Raw genomic sequence first — 27,062 nt, 5'->3', positions numbered from 1 at the left:
TGGAGGTTTTAATTAGTCTCTGAATTGTGGCCTTCTTTTACGTTGTACCTATCGGTAAATACTAAGAGACTCGGGGAAACAAAACTCACTAAACTAATGTTGAAGAGTGAACTTTTGTTTTATTTTATTTTCCTGCGAAGCTTTCGGTTACACGATTCATCAGAATGCGACATTTGGCGGGGGAATGTTTTGCTCAGATTCTCTGTTCATCATGCTGTTGTCCTCTTTTTTGTGGACCAAGTTCACAGATCATGCCATAGCTTGTTCAATTGATACAGTAAAGTTGAATCCCTATAACTCGAACCTTCAAGGGAAAACAAAAAAGGTTCGAGTTATCGAGGGTAAAATTAGTAAGAAAATGACCTGGAGGGGAATCGAAAAATGTTCGAGTTAGCGGGAGGTTAGAGTTATTGAGGGTTGCCGGTTCTAGCTATCAGGATTCAACTGTATTATCAATGTGATACAAGCGTACTTTAACTATAATGAAGAGCAGTTCCTAACTATTTCTTTCAATACGATAATGACGAGCATAAGCCCAAGAGCATTTTGAGTGGTCAGTGATAAACAAGTAAATTACGTTGACGCGATATAAAGTTCAGTTTTGTTTACTTTATTCAATAAATATTTACAGTATTCTGCTTTTGCTGGAGGGCAATTATGCACATAAAAATATTTCAAGGCCATGTTGTAAAGCAACAAGAAATAATCTGAGAATACAATCCTTGAAGAGAATGGTCCTTTTCTTGTAAATTCCAAATTAATCTACATAACAAGTTCACAATTATTACATAGCGCAAGGATTTTAAAAATTTTCTTCAAACAATATAACCTGCGAGCAGGCTCTCTATCGTTGCCCCCGAATAGAGAGCCTGCTCGCAGGCTACAAACAATAGTGCGGAATTAGATACAAGAAAATAGCTGTGAATCATCGACCTCGTTATGGTGTCATTATGACAGCAACCTTTTTACAGGAGACTGGATCGAGTACATAAAAGTAAGAACCAATTCTCATTATAGAATATATACATATATATTTTTAAGAAACACAGCTACTTTCTTGCGTAGGTTATATCACTTTCCTTCATAGCAAAGTCTTATTAATTAACTGTCGTTCTCTTATACTTGATGCCATTCTTATTACCAAATATGGTGTACTTGGCCAGGTATTCTAGTTAGGTACTATTCTTGCAGTGATTTTTGATGTGTTGGTTATAATGACAGCTAAATGAACAATAAATGTTATCAGAAACTATAATGGGCTTCTGATGTCAAAAAAGGATCACATTTATACAGATTGCGGGCTTTGGGCAATGATAAAACACTTTTAAAAATTTTAAAAATGTAGGCAATGCAAACATCAAGATTTAAACGTTTGATTTACCCTTGCACGTATTATTTAACAAAATATACATAATTCAGTCCAATCAGGGTTCAGGAGCCTCTTGTACAATATATTAATGATCCTTGACTTTTGTCTGAGGTATAAATACAAAGGCTCTCTCGTTTTGCAACAATTGATGAGGGTTCTCCCACTGCAACCATATTTGACCACACATATTGTTATACACAAGAGGAGTTTGTGTTTGTGTGATGAAAATGTGCATGGCACAGTGGATCTCACACAGGTAACATACACGTAAGAGTGCCTGTCATAGCTCTGCACTTGACTTGAATTACTTCTTCTTTCTTTCTTGAGCACATTTTGGACAATACCTGCAAAGTAACCCCGAAAAATCAAATTGTTCACCAGTAAACATTTTGGGTGAGTTTAGTGAGTTCACTTTCTGTACATTCTGCTTTGTTATCTATATGTACATTTCCTTTCCATTGTCTTTTAGACAGTAACTTTGTCTTGCAGACTTAGTATCTTGAACATATCAAATACAGTCGAACCTCTACAAATTTAATTATTTTCCTTTGTTCCTTTTTAGGTTGAATACAGGGAGAAGGAATGATGTTCACTTTTCAGAAGCCTGCAACACTCAATGTAAGTGGCAATATTCACAGTGGTTATGGTTGTCATGGCGCATGGCTAAATAAAACTAGCTTGACTGTGTATCAGACGTTAAGTCTGTACTACGTAAACGTTGGTGCCGTGTGAAAAACTCGTGACCTAGACCCCCCTAAAATTAATAACAAGTGAAACTCAGAACTAACCATTTTCCTTTGGGCTTTGACGATAGTCCTACACATGGAAAGTGAAACCATTCAATGGGGCACTAAAAGGAAAACAGCAAGTTAATATCATTAATGTCTATCTGAAAATAATTGCACACTAAACTGTTGATGATGCCAATAGAGAAAAAAGACAGCTTTCATAGACTTAATCTGTTTACAAACCATTACATTGCATCACCAAGAAAGCTACTGTGTCTCATGTGAACTATGCAACAGTATGGAAAGCTACAGTGTTGTACACGTCTAACAACTGTAACCTGCATGTGTACTATATTGACAGCATGTTATGCCTACCTCTGTGTTATCACAGCCAATCATTTCACCATATGAGACCTAAATGAGAAAATAAAAAATAAAAATTGGATTGTAATGCATTTTAGATTTGCCACTGGACTTTTCAAGGACTTACACACAAATTCAAGGACTTTTCAAGGAAATTGGAATTCATGGACTTTTCAAGGACTCCCCCTTAAATTCAAGGACTTCTCAAGATTGTGCAAACCCTGTAAAAGTTTATATTGTGCATCACTTACCTGATGGCACAAGCAGTATGTTGGTTCATTGGGATCAACTGGCATGTCAAGTACCTGAACCTCAGGTGCCAGAAGAGAAACAGCGATGGCAAGTGATTTGGGACCTTCAGATTCAACCCTAAAACACAAGTAACAAACAATAGAAAGATTAAGTTTTTAAAATACATATACCAAATGCTTTGCTGAGAGCTGGCATGTAACAGACAGCATTGACTGGTGGGAAAAAGAATAAACTTTGCATGCAATAAGCAAGTCTTATTTCATAGTTCAAAGCAACAGAATGCATTTTGTGATTTACTGTCTCTCAATAAACAACTTGAATGCAACTCATTTGCCTTAGAGAAAAGTTTAGTAGCTTTAAATTCTCATCAAAATTCAATTGTTTCGGCCTATGTGTGTTTTCCTAAAACTGCTGCTGTAGCAGTTCTTGTACTTTTGTTATTTAATCACTGCATGTGTGCAAGTTAACTGAAATAGCAACCCTACTTTTTCTTTTTTCTTGCTGACTCCTCAGCCTCTTTTTGTTTTCTTCTTCCTCCTTTACTTCTTCCACCTAAAACACAAATTGAAATGAATAAACTGCCCAACACTAGAGACAGATTCATGTTACTTGCTTTACAAAATGCAATCACATAAACTCAGCGATGGTACAGGCACTGGTATGTCCTGTCACCTATTCAGTTACAGTTGTAAAAGATCAGCTCAGCCATCTCTGGTTAGCATGATCAGCTCACATGGGATGGTAAGATATATTTCTAAACTACAAAAAACCATGGCAAGCTCTCAAATCCTGATTGCTTGATCTGGAGTTCAAACTGCTAAACATTAAAGATTACAAAAAAAACAAAGGCTACATTACTTGACTTGCTCTTGCGCTTTGGTGTTGGAGATTCACCTACAAGAGATGAAATAAATGTGTTAAAGTTGCCACAGAAAATAGAGGAAAAAAACTACTATGACATTACAACAATCTCACATGTACATGATGTCATACAAATGTATGCAATCATTATTAGTAAAAACAAAAAAAAAAAAACAATGAAAAACTACTGTATGCTCTGGCATCACATCTCATATTATTTTTACTTAATTGCAACTTCCAGTTCATATTAAGAGTCTGGCCTGGCCATTCTCAAATGCTTCAGTCAGCCACTTAAATAAGCATTTAAAATACAGTACAAACAAACAACAAATTTCTTTTTTATGACTGTTAGATCAAAACATTGTTTAACTGAAAGCAGCAGTGCCTTCACCCAAAACTGTGTACAGTAACCATTCAAAATGACCTCAGTCAACTGATTGTGAAACAAAAACAAAAATGATTCTTACTTTCATAATCTGAGAAACCAGCTTCTTTGGCATGTTGTTCCTTGAGGTCTGATTCAAATCTAGCCAAATCAGCATCCAATTTTCGTATATGTTTATCAACCTTGACAATAAATACACTCATAAGTGGAAATACAAAACTTAAAGAAAAAACTTTATTTATCTACACGTACATGTATAATTATGCAGTCTGCAGTTAATTGGTTACTTAAAGTACACTTCTAAAATTTCAACAGTGGGTTTATGGATTATCAGGGTTTTTTGCCAAGTTGATCACTTTTTTTGCCAAGTTTCAGGTTTGGCAAGATTTTCTGAGAAAGCGTAATCCCATGTTCCCCAGTGTAAGTCTTGAGCTGTATATTTCAGACTTTCAACAACAAGATTGGATGTTCGGTGTTCATTAAAGGGGAAGTCTCGCGAAGATTTTGATTGTTTTTTTGTGGAAACTGTGGTGTACCGATTACCTCTACTTGTTTAGAAAATTATCCTAAAACACCAAGAAGATTCAAACTGAATTCTTCAAAAACAAGTCAATTGTTTATGGAGACTTTTGACAAAAACATGAAAACTTTTGCTGGAATTTTTTTTTTTCAAGTTGTAATAGACCATATTCGTATTCTTGGTTTTGGACTGGAACTAGCTTACAATGGAGGCTAATGCAGGTAATCTTTTACTAATGCAAATTGTGACATGAAAGTTTTTTTAATGATATTCCCTCGCAACAGCCTCCACTGCAAGCTAGTTCCAATCCAATACCGAGAATACAAATATAGTCTATTCATTTCAACCCTTTCCATCAATGGCCAGAGTCTGACACCTCATCGACAGTTTTAGTACACTAAGTGATCATTTATAACAAACCTGAACCATCATTAAAGTTTCCGTTAACACTGAAATGTTTTTCTAAATTTGGAAGTTACACATAATCCTTGTGATACTTCCCCTTTAAGGAGAAACTAGATCTTGATCAACCCCCGGGGGGGGGGGGGGGGTACTTGAAAAAGTTTTGTACGGGGAGGCTCCGCCCGAAGATCCAACCCCTTACCCTTTTATATACCATTTTGATAGAAAAGGTACCCCTTTTGTATACCTTTTATTGCAAAAAGGCACCCCTTTCATATACCTACACGACATCACATTTACCTAAAACGGGGTGTTTTCTTGTCATTTTTATAAAGCGCTTAATAAATTACGACGATACATCCAAAAGTTGCGTCTGCTCGAAATATTTAATGTAAAGGCCTTTTAAAATATCATTATGAAAGATTTCCCTACCCTTTCATATACCTACATTTTGTGAAATCCCTACCCTTTTATATACCTGAAGCCTGAACTACTAACCATTTCATATGTTTGCATGGCAAGCTGAACTTTATCATCTCCATATTCTCGACTCTTGACAAAGGCATTTTCAATCTTCTTTAAGTGGGATGTCCTATTAGCGGCATCCATGCTCCGCACATTAGCCATATACTCTTCTGACATTGTGTTTATTTCTTTTGATAAGTCTGAAAATCCAAACCAACAAGAGTACACTTCTTTTACTTCTGCGGTATTACTTTTGTAATAAATTAATATACTTTGATTTTAAGATGTGTGTAGCCCTGAACATTTTGTTTACTGAAAACAGTGAAACATGTACATGTAGCTTAATATTATTGTTATACACGTACTTTGAATTAATAAAAGTCCTGTTAACTACATCAAGTGCTAATCCTAACATTTACTACAGACCCTGTTTGATATATTTTAATTTGTTGATCGTTACAAGCTTTTGAGTTTCTTCTCATTTCTCAGAGGTCCATGTTCCTTTGTACTGCCTCCCAGGTTGATGGGTCTGGCTTTCATGCAGTTCTATTTTGTTCTGCTCACTTAATCATCCAAGGTTTTGTTATAAGAAAAAGCATTCTTGGTGCAATTTGCATTTTTCCTTCTTTAGGAAAATATACCAGTATTACCTATTGAGTCATGTTTATTTATTTAGATCTTTTTTTTTCTTTTGGCATTCAATACCAAAGTCAAACTTTGTTGAGAGGAAATATTCACGTTGTTTATTTTGGTTCAAGAAATGTAGCAAAAGTGTTGTGTACATGTATTTTCATAGTCACTAACATTGTCAGTTCAGTAATTGTTCTGACTGCACTGATCACAATCGTTCCATGAAGAAAAAAGCTTTATCAACATAATATTATATATAATGTACCAGTTTTAATGGCTGTAGGTGAGGAAAAGGAACTGGAAGACATTTTTTGTTCAAGTCCATGGTAGTTATAGCTTTTCTTTCAATAACGACACAAGGAATTTAGAAGTGGATTTCTTTTTCCATTTTCACTTCCAACCTTCACTCTTTAAATGAAGGGTTCAATTATTCAAAACAAAAACTGATCCAAAACTCTTAAACATTTATTGGATTAATGTCTGGCTTTACACACAGGCACGCACAGAGAATTTGAAGAGAGTTAGAACAGTTGCCTGATGTTTTTTACTTATTCTTTTCCCCACAAACTTTTCTTAAACCTCTAATAACACAAAAACAGATGTAAAGCTTGCCAGTACTTGGAGGAAATAGAGGAGCATTGAAGAGCTACTTCTGCGGTATTACTTTTGTAATAAATTAATATACTTTGATTTTAAGATGTGTGTAGCCCTGAACATTTTGTTTAATGAAGGGTTCAATTATTCAAAACAAAAACTGATCCAAAACTCTTAAACGTTTTTTGGATTAATGTCTGGCTTTACACACAGGCACGCACAGAGAATTTGAAGAGAGTTAGAACAGTTGCCTGATGTTTTTTACTTATTCTTTTCCCCACAAACTTTTCTTAAACCTCTAATAACACAAAAACAGATGTAAAGCTTGCCAGTACTTGGAGGAAATAGAGGAGCATTGAAGAGCAATGAGAAAATAATGCCAAAATTTGAGCTAGTTTTAGTATGCAACCGAACCTTCAAATCCTCATGTGCTTTTTGGGTTAAGCCAGACCATATTAATCCAATCATCAATATTAAGTTTAGGATTGAGTCTCATTACATCTAACAAGATCTTACAAGATTACTGATTAAGAAAGATGTTATAATAAGATCTTAATAAGATTCTTGCTAACAGTCTTACTAAGCGGATATTGCTAAGATTTGAGAATAAGAGTATAATCTATGATAACTAAAGACCTCAGTCACATTCCTATAAGATTTTAGCAACAATCGGGGAAAAGATCTTTATTTTAAAAATGCCAGGGGGAGAAGGGGGAGGAGAAAGGGGGTGAAGGGGGAGTGATCCAATCTAATGCATATTAACTGGAAATGTTTGTCATCCTAACAAGTGCTTCTAAAAGGAGTAAAAAAAAATTCCAAATGTGATTTAAGAGGTAGGAGGGGTTTAAAGAAGATATTTTAAGCCGATCTGTTTTTCTTTTCTAAATTTTCGGTGACAAATGTTCACCTTCATCAGAGTTAGTGAAAGTTTGTTGGTGCTCGCGCTAGCAATCTGTGCGTTAGTGCGACATTTTAATTTTGAATTAACACCACATAAGCGCGAGGAAAAGCTTTGCGTTCGTTGATAGCATTGCTGTCCAAAGTGGAGTGCCACGACTCCAAGAAAAGCCTCGAGGATCTGGGCGTCCTTCGGATGGATGTTATGTTCCGTTGACTCTGCATGCTGTTTAATTGCTGATTCGCTATTGCTACTATTACCAATCGCACTACTGATTCCAGTATTTTCAGGTAGGAGGGGGTTGGGTTTTAAATTAAAAGATAATGCTAGAGGTGCAAATTTCGGGCGCGATCCATTGAGCCAAAATTTCCGGAAATCTTGGTTCAAAACTGAGTGGATCGGTTCGGTCTGACCGGAAAAGTTTCGGAAAAAGGGATCCACCTTTCGAGGAGGACCACTTTTCTGGTTAGATCGGTCCGATCGGAATTTGCCGTTCCATTTGACCATCCGCTTCCCCAGTACCTCTCTGTCGTGCTCCAGAAGCAACATGGCCGAACAAAATTAATATTAACCAGTGGCAGCGACGGGCATTGACTTGCGTATTATGTTTTTCTCGTTTCACAAGGCTAATTTATATCCTTAAACATGTTTCCATATCTGCGACGATACGTTTTGTACGGGTTACTATTTGTCCAGGCTGTAGGAGAGAAGTTCGTAAATATCTCTTGTCGAGTGACAATGAAACTTACATGGAAATATCTCAAAAGATTGAGCTCAAACTAATTGTAAACACGGGTAAGTTTACTTCTCCTTATGCACCTATCAATGTTAAGCCCGAGGGGGGGGGGGGGGTCGGGCTAACCACGGGAATCTGATCGTGAGGTAGGTCCCCAGGGTAGGGATTTTGATCGTACGTGATGGCCCCAGGGTAGGGATTTTGGTCATTTATAGAAGGTTTGAAGGACATCTGACCACCTTTCATGGGGATTTTGACCAATTATTTTGTCCCGGGGGTGGGGAATTTGACATTTTTTTTATAGAAAATGTCAAAATCCCCACCCCCTGCCCGACCCCCCCCCTCCCCCCCCCTCGGGCTTAACATTGATATGTGCATTAATTGTGAAGCAGCTCGCTGGGGAAAACTGTCGTTGTTGTTTTACAGGATATTGTCTGTTGACTTGAAATCGTCGAGTAACAAACAAGAGTCGGACCGCAAACTCGCCATATCGACCTGCCTTGTTCAGTCAAGTGGAAAATACTGTTCCTTTCAACGCACGAAAATTTCGGAAATTCAAACCGGATTTTTTGGTTGAATGGATCGCGCCCTTTGTGCACCATTATTCCTAGAAAACCATCCGTACCATCTGGGACATAACAAATGATCGGTCCTTAAAATCTTGTTATAAATGGCCCAGGTAAATCTAACTAGATCTCATAGACATAAAAGGATTATCAATTAAAAAAACAGCTAATACAGTATCTTAACCAGTATATTCGAGAACAGAATTTTGTTGTTAGTTAGATTTATCCCCTGTCAAATCAGTCAATACATAAATTTTATACATTGTTATGGTGGATTTGTGGGGCAATCTCGTGGAAAAGGCCCATTTCACATTCTAAACCACCTGACCAGCCGACCAGTTCTGACAAATGGAAAGTGTCCTAAGTGTGCTCTGGGGATTTGCCTGTAAAGAAACTGTTTTGACATCCAAGTACAAAGTGTGGCTGCCTACCTTGTGTTCTCTGATCAAGTTCTCTCATAAGAGTAAAGTTCCTTTGAAGTTCAAAAGGAAGGTTTTCAATACCTAAGTGACAGTTAAAAACAATTACAATTTCAAACATATTATTACTTTGTCAACACAACTTACACAAGTCTACTGTCACTTTGATTTCACGGGGGAAACCCCTTTACCCGTTTATTGTCATTGACATAAAACTATAAACAGAGCTCTTAAAGTTGATGATCAAATTCATATCTAAACACAAATAATAAAAGCAGTCAGGAACACAGTTACTTAACATAGAAATGAACTTACAATTTACGTAAAATCGGGTTGATATTATACACGGCTGTTTATTTAGGGCAATAAGCATAGCTACCAACGAAAGTTAAATCAAGATTCGGCACTTTACAGTATTACAGGAATAGAAGACTTATGTTTACTATATTGATGCGATTTCATAGTTTATAAACGGCTTTGTGATACAGTGTAATATAAAAACTTACAAAAAAAGTCAAACGTTCAGCAGCCTTCGATGAATTGCTCGATTTCCCTTTTTACAAAATGCAAATGAGCATGAAATGTGGATCAAATTTGTGGCGGGATTCACGGGCAAGAAAATAATCAAAAGTACTTACTATCAAGATAGTGTTCCAGGTACATATTCGACGCCATGGCCCCGACTTGTGCCTGAATTGTCCTCTATCTAACTGTTGTCTTTTGAAGTGTAAAAGGACGACACTTGTGGTGACAAAGAGGTAAAATTATTAGCGAAATGATTGCAGCTTCAGCCTTTTATCGGCGTCACTTCGGAAATACAGTTCTGCCGCCATAACACAGAGCACAGTATCATGGGATACCATCACGTGACATGTTGAAGTCATTCGGAAAGTACCGGAAGCCTGCATGCAGAACAGGCGGTTTATTTTGCGGGTCGAAGCGCGAAGTGCAAAAATAAACCGCCTGTTCTGCAGGCTATTCGGTAAGCGCAAAAGAAATGTTTTATGCTGAAAAACATCAAGTTACATTGCCTTTTATGAGCGCACTCGAACGCGGCCTTTTTAAAATTATAATGTGCATAGACTTCGTGTACGTACGTGTGAATGCGTGGAGCATGGAGTGGAATTGAAGTGAGATTCTCTAATTCACCTCGCTCCGCACCTTATGTTCTCGGAAAGAGCGCTAGTCTGACAATCTAAAATATCGTCTCCCACTCCTTTTTTGGAGATGGAGAAAAAACACATATAATTTGGCAGTCAACGAAACTATCAATTCGCTTGGCAGTCAATTGTTTCAGGCTGCGCACTCGTGATTTGCTTCGCTATCGTGTAATCACGCACAAGGCTTGGGACTACAGAATGAAAACGAACCATTATCATTGGTAGCGATCGACTCGGTATTCTAGATACCCATGTATTGGCCCAATTAAATTTGCTTGCCTATCAAGTAAGCTGGGTTTTTTTTTGATAGCAACATGCATGGTAAAATAAACGCAAGATGACAAAAGCGTACTCTTGTCAAGACCACGCCCATTAAAGTTCACAGCACAGCTCTTCGCAATATACCACTTTTGTTTAGCCGTACCAAAATCTAATGAGTGTAAATGGACCTTTATTCTTCAATTTTAACAACTGCTTGGCTTAATATCCCCATGTTTCCTGTCTCGGACGGTACCCGTAGTCAAGGTTGGTGTGAAATTGGTTGTCATTCATTTCTTTTGTTTGGTCAAGTTTCTGAAAATGCTAATACTGACAATTGAACATCTATGGAATAATATGCTAAACTGAGAAGTTTCTGTGTTTTTGGTTAAAAGGCTGCTGATATGTGACTCATTCAATTGCAAGAGATTTGTATGGAAAAAAGTCACCCTGGCCTGCCTAGCCTCGTTTTCATGTTTTTGGCCATATAAATGTCCCTGTAACTTCCCTTAAGATAAAACTACAGCCTTGAAACTTTATTCATTGATTTTCTTTGACTTGATCTTTAAGTTAAAGTGATTTAATTTTGTTGACAAATGATTCTTCTGGGAGCCCAAAATTAACGGCAGCCATATTTGCATCAGGTCTATTAGGACAATTTTTTTTAGCAAACGCGGCGGTCACTACAAGAACAACTTCCTATCGGCTTAAGCAAACCAGTTAGCTCTATTATCCAATATTAGCATAAACACATGGAGCTTCTCGTGCAGACATCAGTCAACAAAGTCTAGCAGGTTGAACATAGCGCCGCGGCGGAAATTAAATCACTTGTATGTGTGATTAAATGCTAATCAATGAAGAGCTGACTGCAGACAGATTAAATCTTCAGTCAAACACCTTGCTGAGTGCTGCCAGGTACAACTCGCGTCAGTTATTACCCCGATGATGTGATAATGATGGTTATTTACCCAGCGTTAACTGGAGAAGGCTTGTCACCGGCCCCACGCATCTCAATAACATGGCAGCCTGGCCATACTGATAAACCTTTTATGCAGATAACTTTTGCCTCCTTGAACCAAGTTTGCTGCTTATTGTCAGTAGGTTACCAAAACAATAGCCCTGGATTTCGTGAGATAAGACATGCTAAAGGTGTGATACATGTAGACAGGGTCAGAGCTGATCCGTTAAAGGCGGTATTTTTTCTGACCAAGAGGTACTGAATTGGTGTTAAGTCCTTATGGGCTTTACCAAGTTACCTAACGCAGGTGTAAATGTAGTCAGTTGATCTGAACTACTGTGCTACAGTAAGAACTGAAGTTTTATGGGAAATTATAGTCTTATAGCGTTTGATAAAAAGTTCACAACTGTACGTACCGCGACGTTTAAATTAAATTTCACATAGGCATTGAAAAAAGCAATGCGAGCACACTCTGACACTAGCCAGACAAAAAAAAAAAAAAAAAAAAAAAACCTGCTACTACTTTCCAATGTTCTGATAACCTCACAAGAGTGCATTGACACTTCTCTGGCTATCAAGATCCCACCCAGTGGTGAGGAATTTAATTACACACCATCTGCGCAATCTTGTTAGTATGGTACTTAAAAACCAAACAGTAAATTAAAACCGACCAATGCGCACTTAGAAAATTAACCTTGACTTTTGTACCTTTTACACCACAAATACGTGCAATTTCACGCGTTTTGCAGTGCGTGAGTGAAGGTTGAAACCAGGCATGCGGCTACCACGAGTCTAAACTTGCGGAGAGTTCCCTACAAACAGAATAGAACAAGAAAGAAAAGCACGTCTAGTCGTAGTAACTAACCCTCTCAGTGCAGCCTAGTGAAAGCTCAAAATAATGTAACTTCACAAATTCAAGAAGCCGTCAATGTTTTTTTGGGGGGGTTTTCGTGACTTTTCCCTCCATGTCAAGGTCACTCCCAGTCAGTAGGAATTTAATTACCATTACAGACCATTTATTATCTGGTGGCACAAGCTTGTTATAGTAATCGTTCTAAACACAGTGAATTAAAACTACCAAATGCACACTTAGGATAAATCTTCTCGACTTTTGCGTTTATAGGTCAGCTAAAAACGTGCAATACCACACGACGTTTTGCGTGGAGAGAAGGTTGAAGAGCTTTCTACTCCAAGTCATTACAAATAAATTTGACGGATAGTGTACACTACAGAAAAAAATGGAACGTATTAATCACCTATAGCCCAGATCTGACTTGAGGATGTTTAAAAAACGTAGCTCTTGTAAGGCAAATCAAATCAACAACAGAACGCACTATCAAGAGTTTTCGCGATGGAAATTCGCCAACTTACTTGCTTAATTTGGCTGGACCCTAGATGGTTGGAATTTAAGACTATTTCGATTTATTTATCCTTACTAAATTTTCTCGTGGCTTGCAGCTTTGCGAGCTTTTGTAATTGTCAACGTCGTGATTTGGGACTTGACCTCCAGCAAAGCCGCCTAACGCGGCTAAAAACTCTTGGAATTTACTAATCTGTCATTCATCTGTGGACTGATTAAAGGGCTCCTTATCTCACACGTTTTCAGCGAGGGTATTGCATTTCACCACGGATACCTTACAGTCTAGAAATATTTCTGAAGAAAATTCTTACGACCAAAACATTGAACTTTAAAGCGACAGTGGGCATATTGTAATGAATATTACGCGTGAAACATGTTGTAACTTATGAACACTATATAGCTTGCTCGCTGAAGGATGTTGTGAGCGGAATTTAAAGCAGGATTTCCTTTCCTTTGCAAAAGAACAATATAAGAACTCGTAAATATTATATTCTGTCGTCGGTATTTTCATCTCACCGTATCCCTTCACTTCTAAACCAGAGCGGAGAATGCAGAAAGAGTTTTCTGTCATCTAAACATAATTACAGTGATACTAACTTGATTTCATGATTAGTAAAAGGGTGGCCACATTTTAAACCGAAGTAACGTAAATTGGCATGAAAGAATTTCTATAGTGTGACGAACCATCAACTTGACCTGAACGGATCACGATAGCCGCGCGCGACCTGTAATAAACACTACTGTGGAATGAAAAGGAAACAAACAAACAAACACGGCGTGTGCGTGCAGACACTCTAAGGAGTAAGAATTAAACGTCTGCACAGTACTTAGCAGTTTTTAAAACATCATTGAATTGCGGAAGATCGATCGGATTTGAGACAACGTAGACGAGACATTCCACTGCTTCATGCCTAACTAATTAATTAGCCAACTGACAAACTGAAACTATATTACACTACATTCCATATAGACCTTGCTCGCGAAAAACACCGGTTTTTGTTTCGCCTGCTTTTGGACGCCACCAAAAAATACCGGTATTAAAACAACGAGCAAAAACGGCTATTTTTACATGCTAAATAAAGCATTTGTTAAAAATAAATGAACAAAAACAAAAATTATCACGTACAACCTATGTGGGCACACAGGGAGATCAGAGAAAGCAGGACAGTCGAATTTTTTTTACGCCACGTCTATTTGTAAAAAAAAATGTAAACTTTTATTTTGTGAAGTTAAAATAATGAAAACCAATAATCTCACATTTTGAATTTTTACCACATTCAATGTCAACACAAGATCTGCTCCAAAGCTTAGAATCACCTGTTGAAGTAACAATACAAAAATTACTCCTGAATACTTTCGCACGCGCTCGCCAGATTAACTTGCAAAAACCGCCAAAAAATCCATTAGTTCTACACATTTTTTGTGTTACAGTTACAACCGTGGGTGTTTTAAGAAAATGAGAAAAACATGGTAACTCTGCGTGATGGAAAGGCGTCATTGTGTCGACTAGAACGGAAGAAAAATGGGCGCCAAGAAAAAGAGAGCAGGAACAATACGAACCGCAGAGAACACAATTACATCGACAGAACAATAGTTTTGCGGTTTTTCCGTGTTTTGTTACAATGTTTTTTGCGCTGGATACTGCAATAAATGATAAGGATTAAGTTTCAAGGTAAGGAAGAAACATGTTTCTTTTTATTTATTATACCGAGTCGCGAAATAACATGGTGTAAGGCAAAGCGATATAGAGTTTACAGTTGGCGTGTTTTGCCAGTTGTCAGCAGTGTTAAAACTGAGTCAGTTAAAGCTGGTTCATGGTTACAAGCGTCTAAGAAATCTTGTAATGTTAGTTCAAATTAAATCTTTTACACTCCTATGGCCAAACCGTTATGACCCAAGGAAAGGCCTGGATGTTACCAGTGTAAAAAGAGAATTCGAATTATTTATAGCACTACCTTGTCCCGAAAAAAAACTGTCTCAGTTCTGTCCAATCGATATTGTTTTTGTGTAGTTAAACCCATCAAAATTCGACCAGCAAGGAAAAGAAAACACTCGCACACGCACAAATTTAGAAATCAATCATCGGCGTAAGCCCAAGTGTTAGCGGTTCCATATACCACGCGCAGTCTTGGCACTAAAAACATGTATCCAAACAAGGTTCTCTCCAAACAAACTGCTACTTATCGCAACTGATCGCATTTACTTGTTTTGCAGTCTACTTTTCAATGATTAGCGTGGATTCCACGGGCTATTTCAATCCCGGGTTGTTGTGATAGAAAGCGGATGTGACGGGGCAACATGTAGACGTTGCGTCAATGATTTGGTTTGTTTCCGCCTCGCCTTAAACTGTGTCCGGGGGAGCGCCGGGCTGTGGCAGGTTCAATTTGGATGGCTTCAGCTTAGTCAGACCTGACAAATCCTGCTACATTTTAGGCCTGTGAATAAATAAAAACATAATCATAAAAAAGTTTAAGTAATTGAGAAGAAGATAGATACTGAAGTTGATTATGATAAATGAAGGGCGCTGGCAAGAAGCTCAAGCAGTAGGGCGCGGGCATACAACTTGCCTGCCGGTCCGGCTATATTATATCATCTCTTTATCACACTACATTAGGAACTAGTAATAGTTCTCACTATAAGCTGCCCCCGCCTTTTTATAATTTGTTTTTTTGTCGCCTTTTCCTGACTCCAGTCTCTTTTTCTGTTCCGTTCGGTGGACACCGTCGTCCTTCCAGTTCAGTCTTTACCTCCGCGGATCACCTGCGAATACACTCCATTCGTGCACACACAGCTCCCCCTCTCTTTTTCCCCACCTATCACGGTCTTGCACATTCTTCGCCCACTCTGATCTTCTAGGTGCGCGTCGTGTCCGTCTCATGACATTCACGTCTCGTCTTTGTCCCCTCCGCACTCTTCGCTTGGGACTGGTGCCGGCCGTGCCAGACCGACCAATTGCTCGATCTTTCGCGTTACTACATTTGCTTTTTCACTTACACACCACGCAGGACCCCTGACATCTCACGCGGGCCACCGGACACGCTGCTAGCGATGGCGGCTCCGCGGGTGACCAACGCGACCTCGTGTTGCAGTCCGACACCACCGTGCCGCTTGCTCCCGTCACGACCGTGCGCGCCTAGTTGTCATCGGACGCTTCCCCATTACACACATTTCTTCTTTTTCCATTTCTTTTCCTTGTTCCGGGGAGTCCTGGGTGCCTCCCGGTGGCCTCTCCCCCCGGGGGAATAAGTGGAGAAAGATAGACAATACAATATTGAAGAGGCCCTGTTGTCACAATATAGCTCGTGGAACATCGCCATGTTTCGCCTAGACTGTACAATGAAAACAATTTTAGATGTACTCCCCCCGGAAAACCAAGTAAACAAGCACGCCCACGATCCGTAGTAAGAAGTTTGGGCATGAGAAGAATGTGGTTTGTGGCTATTTTCGGTATTTTGTGTTAAATGGAGGCTACAGGGCTCTCTTACATGAGATAATCAGTTTCAATTTCACTGTTTATGTCTACATCTCAACATTTCGCGTGCGATTTTTACTTGGCCGGTCTACATAGCTCCTGATCATGACACGCGGAAAAGACATTTTTAACAAGGTTGGGCCTGCTCTGGCCCCTTCCACACTTTTCATAGGCTAGACGTGTTTGTTGTTCAGCATGGAACATTGACGTAAATCTGAAGGCTTGCCTTCATTAAACGTGTCCTGTGAATCTAAAAACGTTATATCCCGACCGTCACGCGACCGCAGCACACACTTGAGATAAATATTGCCTTCTATTCCGGGCGCGTATAAATCTCACTGTGTTTATTTGGGTCTCTAGGCAGCGGAGAGCGGGTGCGGCAGAAGTTTTCTTCAATTTGACCGTAATTGGTATCTTCGAGTCTGTTTTTGTTGTGATATTCTGATAAGGAGCGAAGTTAGCCAAATTTGCTCGAGTACCCTTTTTGCACATATTGTTTCTTTTTTGTGTTCTTATGTACAATTCTTCCTGAAACTATCACTGCGGAAATCGGAGCGGTGAACGGTTTTCTCAGGTTTTCGTTACAAGACATAAACATAAATAAACTGCGTTCAGTGGATTTATATTATCCAACTTGATGTAGACAAGTCGTATATTTATTTTTAAGAAAGCACTTAACATAGCGCTTACTTAACACTCTCGGTTTTCTTGAAGAATTTGTTGTTTGCAGGCATCAAACGCTTTTGTTTTTTCGCAGCACAATTAATCGAAAACAAGATGACGGCGTTTCCATACTTAGAAATGAACTAAACTGAAGAGTATGCAAATTCTTTGTGGAATGTGTCGGAAATTTCCAGCCGAATCCCTGACAACAATAGACAACAATTGAAACAAAGGCCTGCAACACGTGAAGTAAACCAATGGTAGGAGGATCTGGTGACGTAAATATGCACCAATCATGTTGCGACCTCCAAACCACAGTTTATTAGTAACGCGCGAAAACACATGGTTACCGACATGCGAGGCGAATGACTGATTTCGAGCGCGAACCTTTTTTGATGTGTACAGCTCGTTGAGAGAGTTTTCCAATGCTGGCTTGAAATGGGAATAAACTGGCAACTAACAGGTTCATCAACAGAAAGGCATTTCGCGACAGAGCAAAATACTATATGCTAAATTGAACTGGAAACCTAACACCGCCACTTATCGACTGCTGCAGTAGTAGTATTCTAACCAGCAAGCGTAATTGTTTTTCTGAAGTGAGTTGGCAGTTCGTTGTAGAATGGATCCTCTACGGAAACGACTTCAGCACAAGGATACTTTGAACTGGAGGTCTCCGCCGAGTCCGTGCGGCCCTTCCTCCCCACAATCGCCTCCTCCACTAGTTGTAAGAGGAAAGAGTCTTTCGCTAAACAGGGTCGCCGCTCCGGCGTTGTTGGAGCCAATCCGCGAAACTGGGGCTAAGGAACTATCTAAGAGAGGCCGAAAACAAAGACTTTTACTTTCCCAAGCTGGGAATCTTACTCTGAAACGAAGGGAGACGTCGCCAGACTTCACTAAGCTTGAAGCTCGATTGAAACCCAGGCGAGGTAGGTTTGTGATATTAAATGCTGCCTATCCCTCTACAGAGCTGCCCACGGCCGCTTTCACTCGCTCTATTAGTAGTCAAATGAGATCCACCTTAGGTAGATTGCGGTGTTTCGACCAAGATTTAACTTAAATTACGATTTATTTTTCGTTTAATCGGTTAGTGGGTGATATTTTGTGGTTGGGGTGCGATAATCTAACACTAACAAGGCTATAAACGAATTTGACCGTGGTCGCTACAACCATCACGACAACATAGCGACCTTCGGCGAGGCAATTTTATGACATCTCATTTATTTTGAAACAAAGCCAAGGTACTCTTACACTAGGACTGTATTAAGACTTTCTGTTCGATATGAGATGTTGGCTTGTGCTAAGTTTACCAATCAAAGCAGTCTGTGTAGACCTACGTGACTTGAACTATTGCGTGCTGCCGCTTTGGGAATTGTTTTAATGCCGGGTAAGTAACTGTCCCTGTGGTAGCTGGAGTCTATCAGATATAAACAGCGGCTTGCCACTGCCAGTGTTTTCAAAGACAAGTATGCGACCAGAGCGCCTATTCTGTTTCGTTCATCGTTTACCTAACAAACATATTTTTCGTGAAAATCGCTTTATATATTGTCGTCGTATTTACTTGTGGCTCTTTGTTTTATATAAACATTTCACTTCCACAGAGGGTCGTCGGCTGCTAGTGAATAGACGTTCATACAAATGTTGATGTGTCCGCCGGTACATTCATCGAACTAGTGTCTCTCTATATAGCCACAATCTTTCTGCGGTATCGAGTTCTTTAGCGAGTTATTTGCGGTGTCTATTCCGCTTTTTAAGCTTCATTGATTTCACAATCCACAGGCGAATAGAAACCAAATGAGCATACTATAAAGTTTCCACAGTAATGCCTAAGGATGATTTGACATAAGGACCGTCTGCACTCAAAGCAATATACTTCAAGATTTATTGTCCTTTTTTCGAGAATTCCCGCATTGAACATGCAAAATCAGTTTTAAGCATGTCGAAGAACCATTAAAACATCTCGTGACCGAAGCAGAATCTATCCTTGTCATGCAAATCGCGAACATGATCAAAACAAATCGCCTTGAAATCGCGCACAATTCAATGTTTAAGCATGAATTTTATGTATAGGCTGTGATGCAACATAACTATGAGATTTCCACTATTACAGATTACACATTGAACAGTGCTAAACAATAAAACAAGTGTATAAAGTTGGTCGATCATCACAATAGGTGATGAACCACTTAACGTTTTGAACAGATGAACACGGACGGATGTAATACAACTGTAGCGATATCTCGTGTGCCCAGCTTCATCTGAACAGTTTTGCTTAGTTGTTAATGATATCAGCCTTCGATGAATTTATCTTAATGCGCATCCCGTACTAAATAAATCGGAGAAGTTTTGTGCGGCAGTGTCTATGTGGTATGTAAATTTAAAAAAACTAATAACTTAGGAAGGTATATTCATGCTTAATTGTGCCTAAGTTACAGGTTATAAGAATATAAGAGTAGAGTTATCGGTTCTTTTCTTCTGTAAAGATCTTTTTTTATTTTTTGAAGAATTTCAAGTGAGCGGTCAAAAGTTACGTAAATAATAAACCTGTTCACTCAGTAACGTGCATCTCAAAAGAACAACATTCATCACAGACTGGCATCATCTATTTTATTTCACTTTTCCGGTGCAGACTGACGATGGTTTACAAGTATGAAAAAGCGATTTGTGGCAGCAAAAGGTCACTTTTTATCAGAGTTCAAACAAATTTTCATGCGATCCACGTATGCAGGGTGCATGCAATGGTGCATGCTTGAAACAGCGCTTGTTGAACTAGTCATGTGTTGTATATATACTACAGGTCTAATTTGACATTTGCTTGTCAATTTTTACAACTGATAAATGGCTCCTATAGAAAAGCAAGTGCATTTATGGGTCATTTCTTCCCCTGCTGTCAAGTCACCGCTAACAATCAGCATGATAGATTACAGATGCAATATTACAGCCAACATTCTCGAAACTTGTGAATTTAGGTTTCGACCTTAATGAAAAGAGCAAAGAAACTTTACATCCAAAGCAATTTTTGTGCCTTGTGTGATTAATTCCTAACTATGGAATTAATCCAAATGCTTTGAACTTTTAATAATGTTGTCTTTAAAGATTTTGCCAAACTTGGAATGCTATTATTCTTATGATACACAAAGCCAACTTTAGTATCAATTACCACAAATCTCTGTAACATTTCACATTTAGCCTTATTAAAAAAGTTCAATAATGGTCGCTGTAATGGAATCATTATTTTCTTTCCTCAACAATTTATTGGTTGTTAGTGAAAAAGATATAATTATAAAGCAACCATATTTGAAAACCATTTTTTGGGAAAGATCTCAGTGTTTTTTATTAACTGAAAATGGTACTTAAGATAAATTATATTTCCTGCAAAAACCAATGATCTTTCATTAGTTCTATTTTCTTAATATTTGCTTTATAACACAAAGCGCCTCCTATTACAGCTGGAGATGGTTATGATTAAATATTAAATATATTAGGAGTCAATGGATTTTTTTATCTAAAGTTATCATCAACAAAGATCCACACCTCAAAATTCTAGTTTATTTAGTTTTTAGGTTAAAGATATCAAACTAAACCTTTGGGCAAGCTAACAAGTGTTTTGTGTCCTTTCTGCTTTAATTTTCTAACTCTTACAGATTGTAAATTGAACAAAAGCAAGGGTACAATTCATGGCATTTTAAATTTCAGTAACATAAATCTTTGGGTAATGGATCTCAGGTGTGGCTATGCAGGACAATAGTAAGCCAGACAGTCTGGCTAGATGTGCTTTAGTGTTAATATGAGCATATAATATTAACTCTACTAGGCATGCCGATAAGCTACAAATGGAATATAACTGTTTAACAGCTGGCAAAGTGATCCACTTATAATGTCTGTGTAGTGAATTTAATCCAACATCTTTGGCAAATTATACAAAACAGAAAAATAGCATTTGTTTATTAAGCAAATTAGTGGGAAATGAACTGTAAAAGAGCTGAGTAGTTGTACAAATGTAATACAATAAAAATCAATTACAACTTATAAACTCTGATCTCTTTTAGCCGAAATAAGAAACATACTGGACAAAATTAAAAATAGAACTTTGGTAAATATTGCAACTCCTGATAAGGCAATAGGGTTTCAACTTGTAATATATTAAGTACTTTTAAGGAGCCTTTTAAAGACTTCATTGAGGGAATTTACTAGAACTGGTACATAATTACAGTCAGAGTTTCAATACAAGCAACACAACTCTTTAGAATTCCACTCAAAAGAGGTGTAACTTTAATTTGCTTGAATATGGCACAGTACATCAGTCATCGTTCATGGAAGCCACTAAACAATTAACTGCTTAACAGACTTTCAACAAACTCATTCTTTTCACAAGTCTTTGTTCTAACTTTTATGTTTGAGATTGACCAGAGTGTCCACCTGGGCACCTTTCCAAAGATAAGAAGGTTCTCTGATTGTCACCTCACTATAATATAGATTACCAAATCTTGCCAAACGGAATTTGTGGTCAAAATTTTTAAAGTGGCAAGTATCTTATTGATTAATAAGCATAACTTTTCATTTTCATTTCACCTTTCATTTTGACAGGTCCCCTTCCAATGAGAATGAGAGCCTTACCTCAGTCATTCTGGCAAGAACCAAAGAACATCCAGAATAGCTCAATGAGCACAGAAGGGACACTATCATCCTTACCACCATTATTTCATAACGCCAACAATACAAGCTATGATGTTAACAACGTAAGGCCTGTGACTCCCCCAGAAGAGAAGTTTTTGCCTCGACCTCCAAAGGAGCCTAAGTTGGTGATTACTTCTCCACCAGAACAGCTTTTAAAATTATTTGAGACTGTAGAGGAGGACAAGACCAAGAAATTTGTGATCCGAAGAGGAAGGTGAGGATCCGAACTTAATGTATAGTCACACAGTATGTAGAGTTCTTGCAAGCATCTTGTTGGCTAATGTTATAGACTGTGCTTGTTAGGGGTCTGTTAGTTAAATTTGGTCTTTAGTCGGTATCAGTAGTGTAAGACAGAATCTGAAACCACATTGTGCCAACTTTGGGCAGAAATTTAAAATTTCCCTAAGTTGACTCAACATTTCTCTGGCACTGTCCAATATAAAACATTAGGACTGTATATTTCAAGTAGGAATTGGTTATAGTTTGGATTACATCTGAGAAAACACCTGAAGCAGGGTTTGACAACTGAACATCCATCAAGAAGTCATTGCATTTTCATAATGTCTTGATTGTGTTATAACAGCTTTTAGTGATAGATGTCATGCCTATAATTTTAATAAGTAATAAATTGCAGTGTCCTAACAAATTTACCAAAAGTATTGTGATTGGCTACTTCAAACAGCATTGTTCCTTAGTGAGAATTGATATGGCTACAAGATACATTGTATTAGCCGTTCAACTTCAAACAAAGGAATTGTAACCACCTGCTGATTAAGGATGTTATTATGAATAAAATCGTTTTACATGTAACCCCACCTTCATTTTAAGATGCAATAAATGCCACACCCTTGCATTTGTCATCTAGTTTTTTTGGAACAAACACAAATAACATTTTTGGACATGAATGTTCCTAAAATTAGCTTTGTTGACAAATTGAGATCTTTATTTAAATTATCCTGTAAACAATGTCTGTCAGCAGACTTTAAGTCAAGATTTGAAAAAGTTTGAGTTTGGTGGAGGCACGTCTTCCAAAACAAGTTTAAAAATTTATAATACGCACAAGGGCATCTGAGAGATGTTCTTTTGGCTAATAAATCAAGTGGCACACAAATGTTTTGATTAATCATGGCCTGGTGTTAATGTAGCCTTGACCAAAGAGATTCATGAATGTGGCACATAGATTGCTTACACTAAGACTGGCACCTTGCTTGTTCCTTGGTAACATATAAAATTACTCATGAAGTGCCTACTTATTTTGATCATGAACTGAATATTAACACCTCCAAACTATTTATACCTAAGTGTATTTTTATCACAGGAAAGCCATATTTTTGTTTTAAAATAGAAATGCCCGTTTCAGTTGTGAAGCTGGTGTTACGTTGTTACATCTCTATTTCAATCATTGCCATGTATAGGCAAATGAACTCCACAGACAAATATAATAGCTAACAAAAAATGCTAATATTATAACTTCCACTCATGCATTGAAAAATTTTCATATCGGTACATAATTTACTGTTTCCTTTAACAGTACATCAGAATGGTTCATATAAATCCATTGCTTTCTAATACTAGACACTTTGCAAGTGATCTGTAGCTCATACACAGGTTATAAGTTTCAGTTCATATTGTCAAGTCATGCATATATTCATCATATTGTTAACCATGTGTGACGAAATTGCTTTTGCTTGCTAACTTAAGTTGTAACTAGTGGATGGATTTTGATTTTCAATGTAGCAGTATGTATAGCATGTCATGCCATTTCTAGCCAATTCTTACTCGGTCCTAAGTCAAAATATTACTTATTTAAACCCATTTCATGTACTACTTAAAAGTTAATTAATTCCACTCAGAATTTTAAGACAGTGTTTATTAGGCGTGTGTATTATAAAGCATCATTGTCTCATTGATACTGGACCAAGAATGAGTTGTTGTAAGTGTCAAGATATTTGCTTCAGTAAGAAAATGTTTTCTGCACATTATGCCCTAAAATGGCAAGAAAAGACTCTTTGATTTAAAACTAAGGCATAACTTAAGAAGCTTTTACTCTCTTTGATACTACAAGAATAACCAAAACAAGTATATTGAATATTCACTTTTAAAATATATCAAAAATAGGTGCTCCATGCAGTTGTAAAAAGCTGAATATTGCTTTAAATTATCATAATTAGCATCTGAATTTTCAGTAACCTCATGCTACAGCAATACGGCAGTTCATTTTCCTCAAATTGCTCACTTTCCTCACATGTAGAAAGCTCAGAATGTAATTCTGATTTGAGTACACTGATTATGACATTTATCACAATTTAATAACTGTTTTTAGTACTAGTAAACTGTTTTAGTTCCTATCAATAAGTTGTTGTGTGAGTACAGGGCTGTACCTAGGATTTTTTGTCTGTGGGGGCAAACTCCGCTAAACTCCGCTGCAGGGGAAAACTCCAATATAGCTACAAGAAATAGCCCAGCAAAACCAAACACTATATGTTAGAAATTTAGTTTCCCTGGCAGGGGCAACTGCCCCCCTTGCCCCCCGCTAGGTACGGCCCTGGAGTAAGTAAGATAAAGTCTTAGTTTTAGTGAGTGTCAATCAATTCTTAGTTTATAAAATTATTTTGGTTTATTGAAAAAAAAATTAAATAAGTTAAATAATTGTCAATGTATGAAAATTTTAAATAATTTTAGTCCTTTTTGAGGGTGATGACAAGGAACAAAATACATCAATCCCTATTCACAATGTCTACCAAGTTTTATTTTCTGTTAAATGATGAGTCTTAGGTTAATTTTTCACATAAATTATCTTTGCCTTATAGACCAAGAAGAGCACAGTCAGATTTAACCCCAATGCAGTTGCCAAAACTGGAAGAGGACCCCTGCATGATGGACAGCCTGGCAGAAAAGATGTTTCCTCAGCTGTCACTTGAAAACACCAACAAGCAGACTACAGGGGCTAACACGTCACTCTCTTGTGTGTCAATTCACGAAGGTGACAAGTCAGTGACATTACCTTCCCTGAATGTGGAGCAGAATTACTCTCAGATGTTATCTGAAATTGTTGCTCACTTTTAGGAACTGACAGGGACAGTGGAGAATTAGAGGGTAACTGTTGGTTTTTGGCTGTAAGAGCTAGCTGTACAGCTCATTGTGTGGTTCAGAGTGAGATTAGGTACTCACTACAGATGTGGGATACAATATGTTTACTGATGACAGATGCTTACAGTAGAGTCTTTGGCAGGGTTTTTCATAGTTTATAGTGTGAAGGTGCAATTCAATTGCTGAAATGTCGACAAAAATTTGGTCAATTTGGCACATAAACAAGCAAAAGGAAATTAGCATGATAAGATGCACATTTTACCAGCTTCTACTCCCTATAAATGAGAGCCCTGTTTTTGTGTACCTACAAGTAAGTATAGGCAAATCTCTTGTCAGGAACAGGATAGTGCTTAAACGTCTGCATCAAGTGCAAGAAGTGTCTGATGAGTGCACCATGTTGAATATAACATTGGTTAAAAGTTCGCACAGCTGAGTAGCAAAATAAATTTCAGTGAATATTTCAACCAAGTTGTCGTCAAGGTTAGATTTATTTACCAGGCAATACTACGGCAGACTGACAAATTTTGATGAAATAAAACAGGATGTCTGTCTACTTAAATTAATGTTGCTCAAATTATGTAAAGAACTCAGTGCTAGTGTGATAACAGAATCAAAATTTGATGTTCCATATTCTCAAGAGAACATAATATTCATAGCAACTGCCTTTGTTACAAAATGAACTCTCAAAACATGTATCACAATAATATTAATTATAATTATAATAATTAAGGTTGCAAAAAAATTCTACTGTGTAAGTGTACATATTGAATGCAAACCATAATAATTTTTTACAACAGTTCAGCAGAAGAATGAGCATTGATATAACAGAGTGTTTGAATTCAAATTTGCTGTCGTATGACATATCCTATGGATATAAACATATAATTTGATATTTTAGAGGCAGAGGATCAAGTTCTCTGCATAATTCAATTTATTTTGGATACGAAAATAAATAAGTTACATTATTAGATGACTACATGTAGTTTCCCACATTGTGCAGTTCCAGACAATATCCATAACCACCTCATGGAAGGTCACTGCAAATTCCAAGAGGGTGGGGGTCTCACAAGCCAAAATTTTAAAGGAAAGTATGGAGCTTAACAGGAATTTCCGGAAGGGTGGGGATTCAAACCAAAAATCTCTTGTGGGAGGGGTATGGATATTTTCTGGAACAAAACATTTTTTGCCATGGTGACCAATGGTTAAATCAATACTAATTATCTCATTACTGAGCAAAGTTTTTTTTGCCAATGTTTTGAAATGGCCAAATACAACAAGTTTAAATGTAACATGAAATTGATAATTTCTGAGGGATCAGATCAGATATTCTATATATTCAGTCAAGCATTAATTCTTCATTAGCAGTCCATAACTGTTTTATTTAATGTCCTGGTAATAGTGTAAAGCGTGGACTGTAACCCAATACATAACAGTAGATAATGATATAAATACGTTTCCATCACATGTGGTACAATAATAAATAGAATATATTAGAGTGGGATAAAGAAGGGTGTTAGATAAATCAGAGGCTGTAGAAGATGACGTTGTATATATATGTGCTTGTAAATATGTTTGTAAATAAAGAATATTATTCTTTTTGAATTTTTTTGTAGTTCATTTTTGCTGTACACAAAACCCTATTAGGAATGTAGGAAAGGGGATATTCCCTTTTGCACTTTCAGTAGGTATAAGCATAAAATAATTTAATGTATCTTAACATTTTGAACAATGTATTGGCATGAAAAGAGGAACAAAATAACAGTTACTGTTTTTGTTCTACGGAGAGACATCCCCCTAAGAAAGCAACGTTTTTCCCCTCGCCAAATTACACGTCAACAAATGTAAGGAATAAGGTAATAAAGATTGTTTTTGGAAGCTCAAGAGAGCTTTCAGAGGCCAATATAAAAGAGATGCCTTCATTAAATAATTACTCAACCACAATAAGACAACGGCTTCAGCATAAAGGTGCATGTTATTGAGTTATAAGCCTAACAAAACTTAGCTTACTCAGTCAAGTTTGAGAATATTAACAATAAGCTTAAGTGAAGTTTTGTTAGTGCAAACAACCTTCCTGATTTTAAAACAAAGAAAAAATGTTTACTTTGGGAACATTTCCTTTTCAACAAGAATTATTAAGCTAAGTGAAGTGACGAATGCTATAAATTCGGGGTTTGTTTGCTTAGCGTTGAGACACCAATGTGTGGGAGTTTGAGAGCTCAAGTGCTTTTGAATAAAAGCG

The 27,062-nt window shown here is 37.5% G+C and overlaps 2 protein-coding genes across 2 annotated transcripts; one reads left to right on the top strand and one right to left on the bottom strand.

The window, feature by feature from the left end:
- Positions 1–99: 99 nt before the first annotated feature.
- Positions 100–11,377, bottom strand: LOC144657180 (inhibitor of growth protein 4-like). The gene is made up of 10 exons (XM_078517492.1): positions 9,827–11,377; positions 9,201–9,272; positions 5,379–5,545; positions 4,041–4,140; positions 3,571–3,606; positions 3,198–3,264; positions 2,712–2,829; positions 2,473–2,511; positions 2,158–2,219; positions 100–1,713 (listed from the first exon to the last, which is right to left on the bottom strand). The coding sequence occupies exons 1-10, from the start codon at positions 9,861–9,863 to the stop codon at positions 1,674–1,676; spliced, it is 738 nt and encodes a 245-aa protein (XP_078373618.1). The 5' UTR covers positions 9,864–11,377; the 3' UTR covers positions 100–1,673.
- Positions 11,378–17,360: 5,983 nt separating this feature from the next.
- Positions 17,361–26,425, top strand: LOC144657165 (uncharacterized). Its single transcript, XM_078517475.1, has 3 exons — positions 17,361–17,985; positions 21,644–21,947; positions 24,544–26,425. The coding sequence occupies exons 1-3, from the start codon at positions 17,679–17,681 to the stop codon at positions 24,797–24,799; spliced, it is 867 nt and encodes a 288-aa protein (XP_078373601.1). The 5' UTR covers positions 17,361–17,678; the 3' UTR covers positions 24,800–26,425.
- Positions 26,426–27,062: the final 637 nt, after the last annotated feature.

Source organism: Oculina patagonica, chromosome 6 (assembly GCF_052425735.1).
Source record: "Oculina patagonica isolate OP01 chromosome 6, crgOcupat, whole genome shotgun sequence".
Taxonomy (NCBI): Eukaryota; Metazoa; Cnidaria; class Anthozoa; order Scleractinia; family Oculinidae; genus Oculina; species Oculina patagonica.
The sequence above is the reverse complement of the archived record's forward strand: the minus strand, read 5'-3'. Positions and strand labels throughout refer to the sequence as shown.

Coding starts and splice junctions, on each gene's coding strand:
- LOC144657180 (XM_078517492.1), bottom strand. CDS start 9,863: ATGGCGTCGAATATGTACCTGGAACACTATCTTGATA. Junction 4,141..5,378: donor CCATGCAAACATATGAAATG/GTTAGTAGTTCA, acceptor TTTATTGTCAAG/GTTGATAAACATATACGAAA. Junction 3,607..4,040: donor TGGTTTCTCAGATTATGAAA/GTAAGAATCATT, acceptor CATCTCTTGTAG/GTGAATCTCCAACACCAAAG.
- LOC144657165 (XM_078517475.1), top strand. CDS start 17,679: ATGGATCCTCTACGGAAACGACTTCAGCACAAGGATACTTTGAACTGG. Junction 17,986..21,643: donor TCGATTGAAACCCAGGCGAG/GTAGGTTTGTGA, acceptor TCATTTTGACAG/GTCCCCTTCCAATGAGAATG. Junction 21,948..24,543: donor TTTGTGATCCGAAGAGGAAG/GTGAGGATCCGA, acceptor TTTGCCTTATAG/ACCAAGAAGAGCACAGTCAG.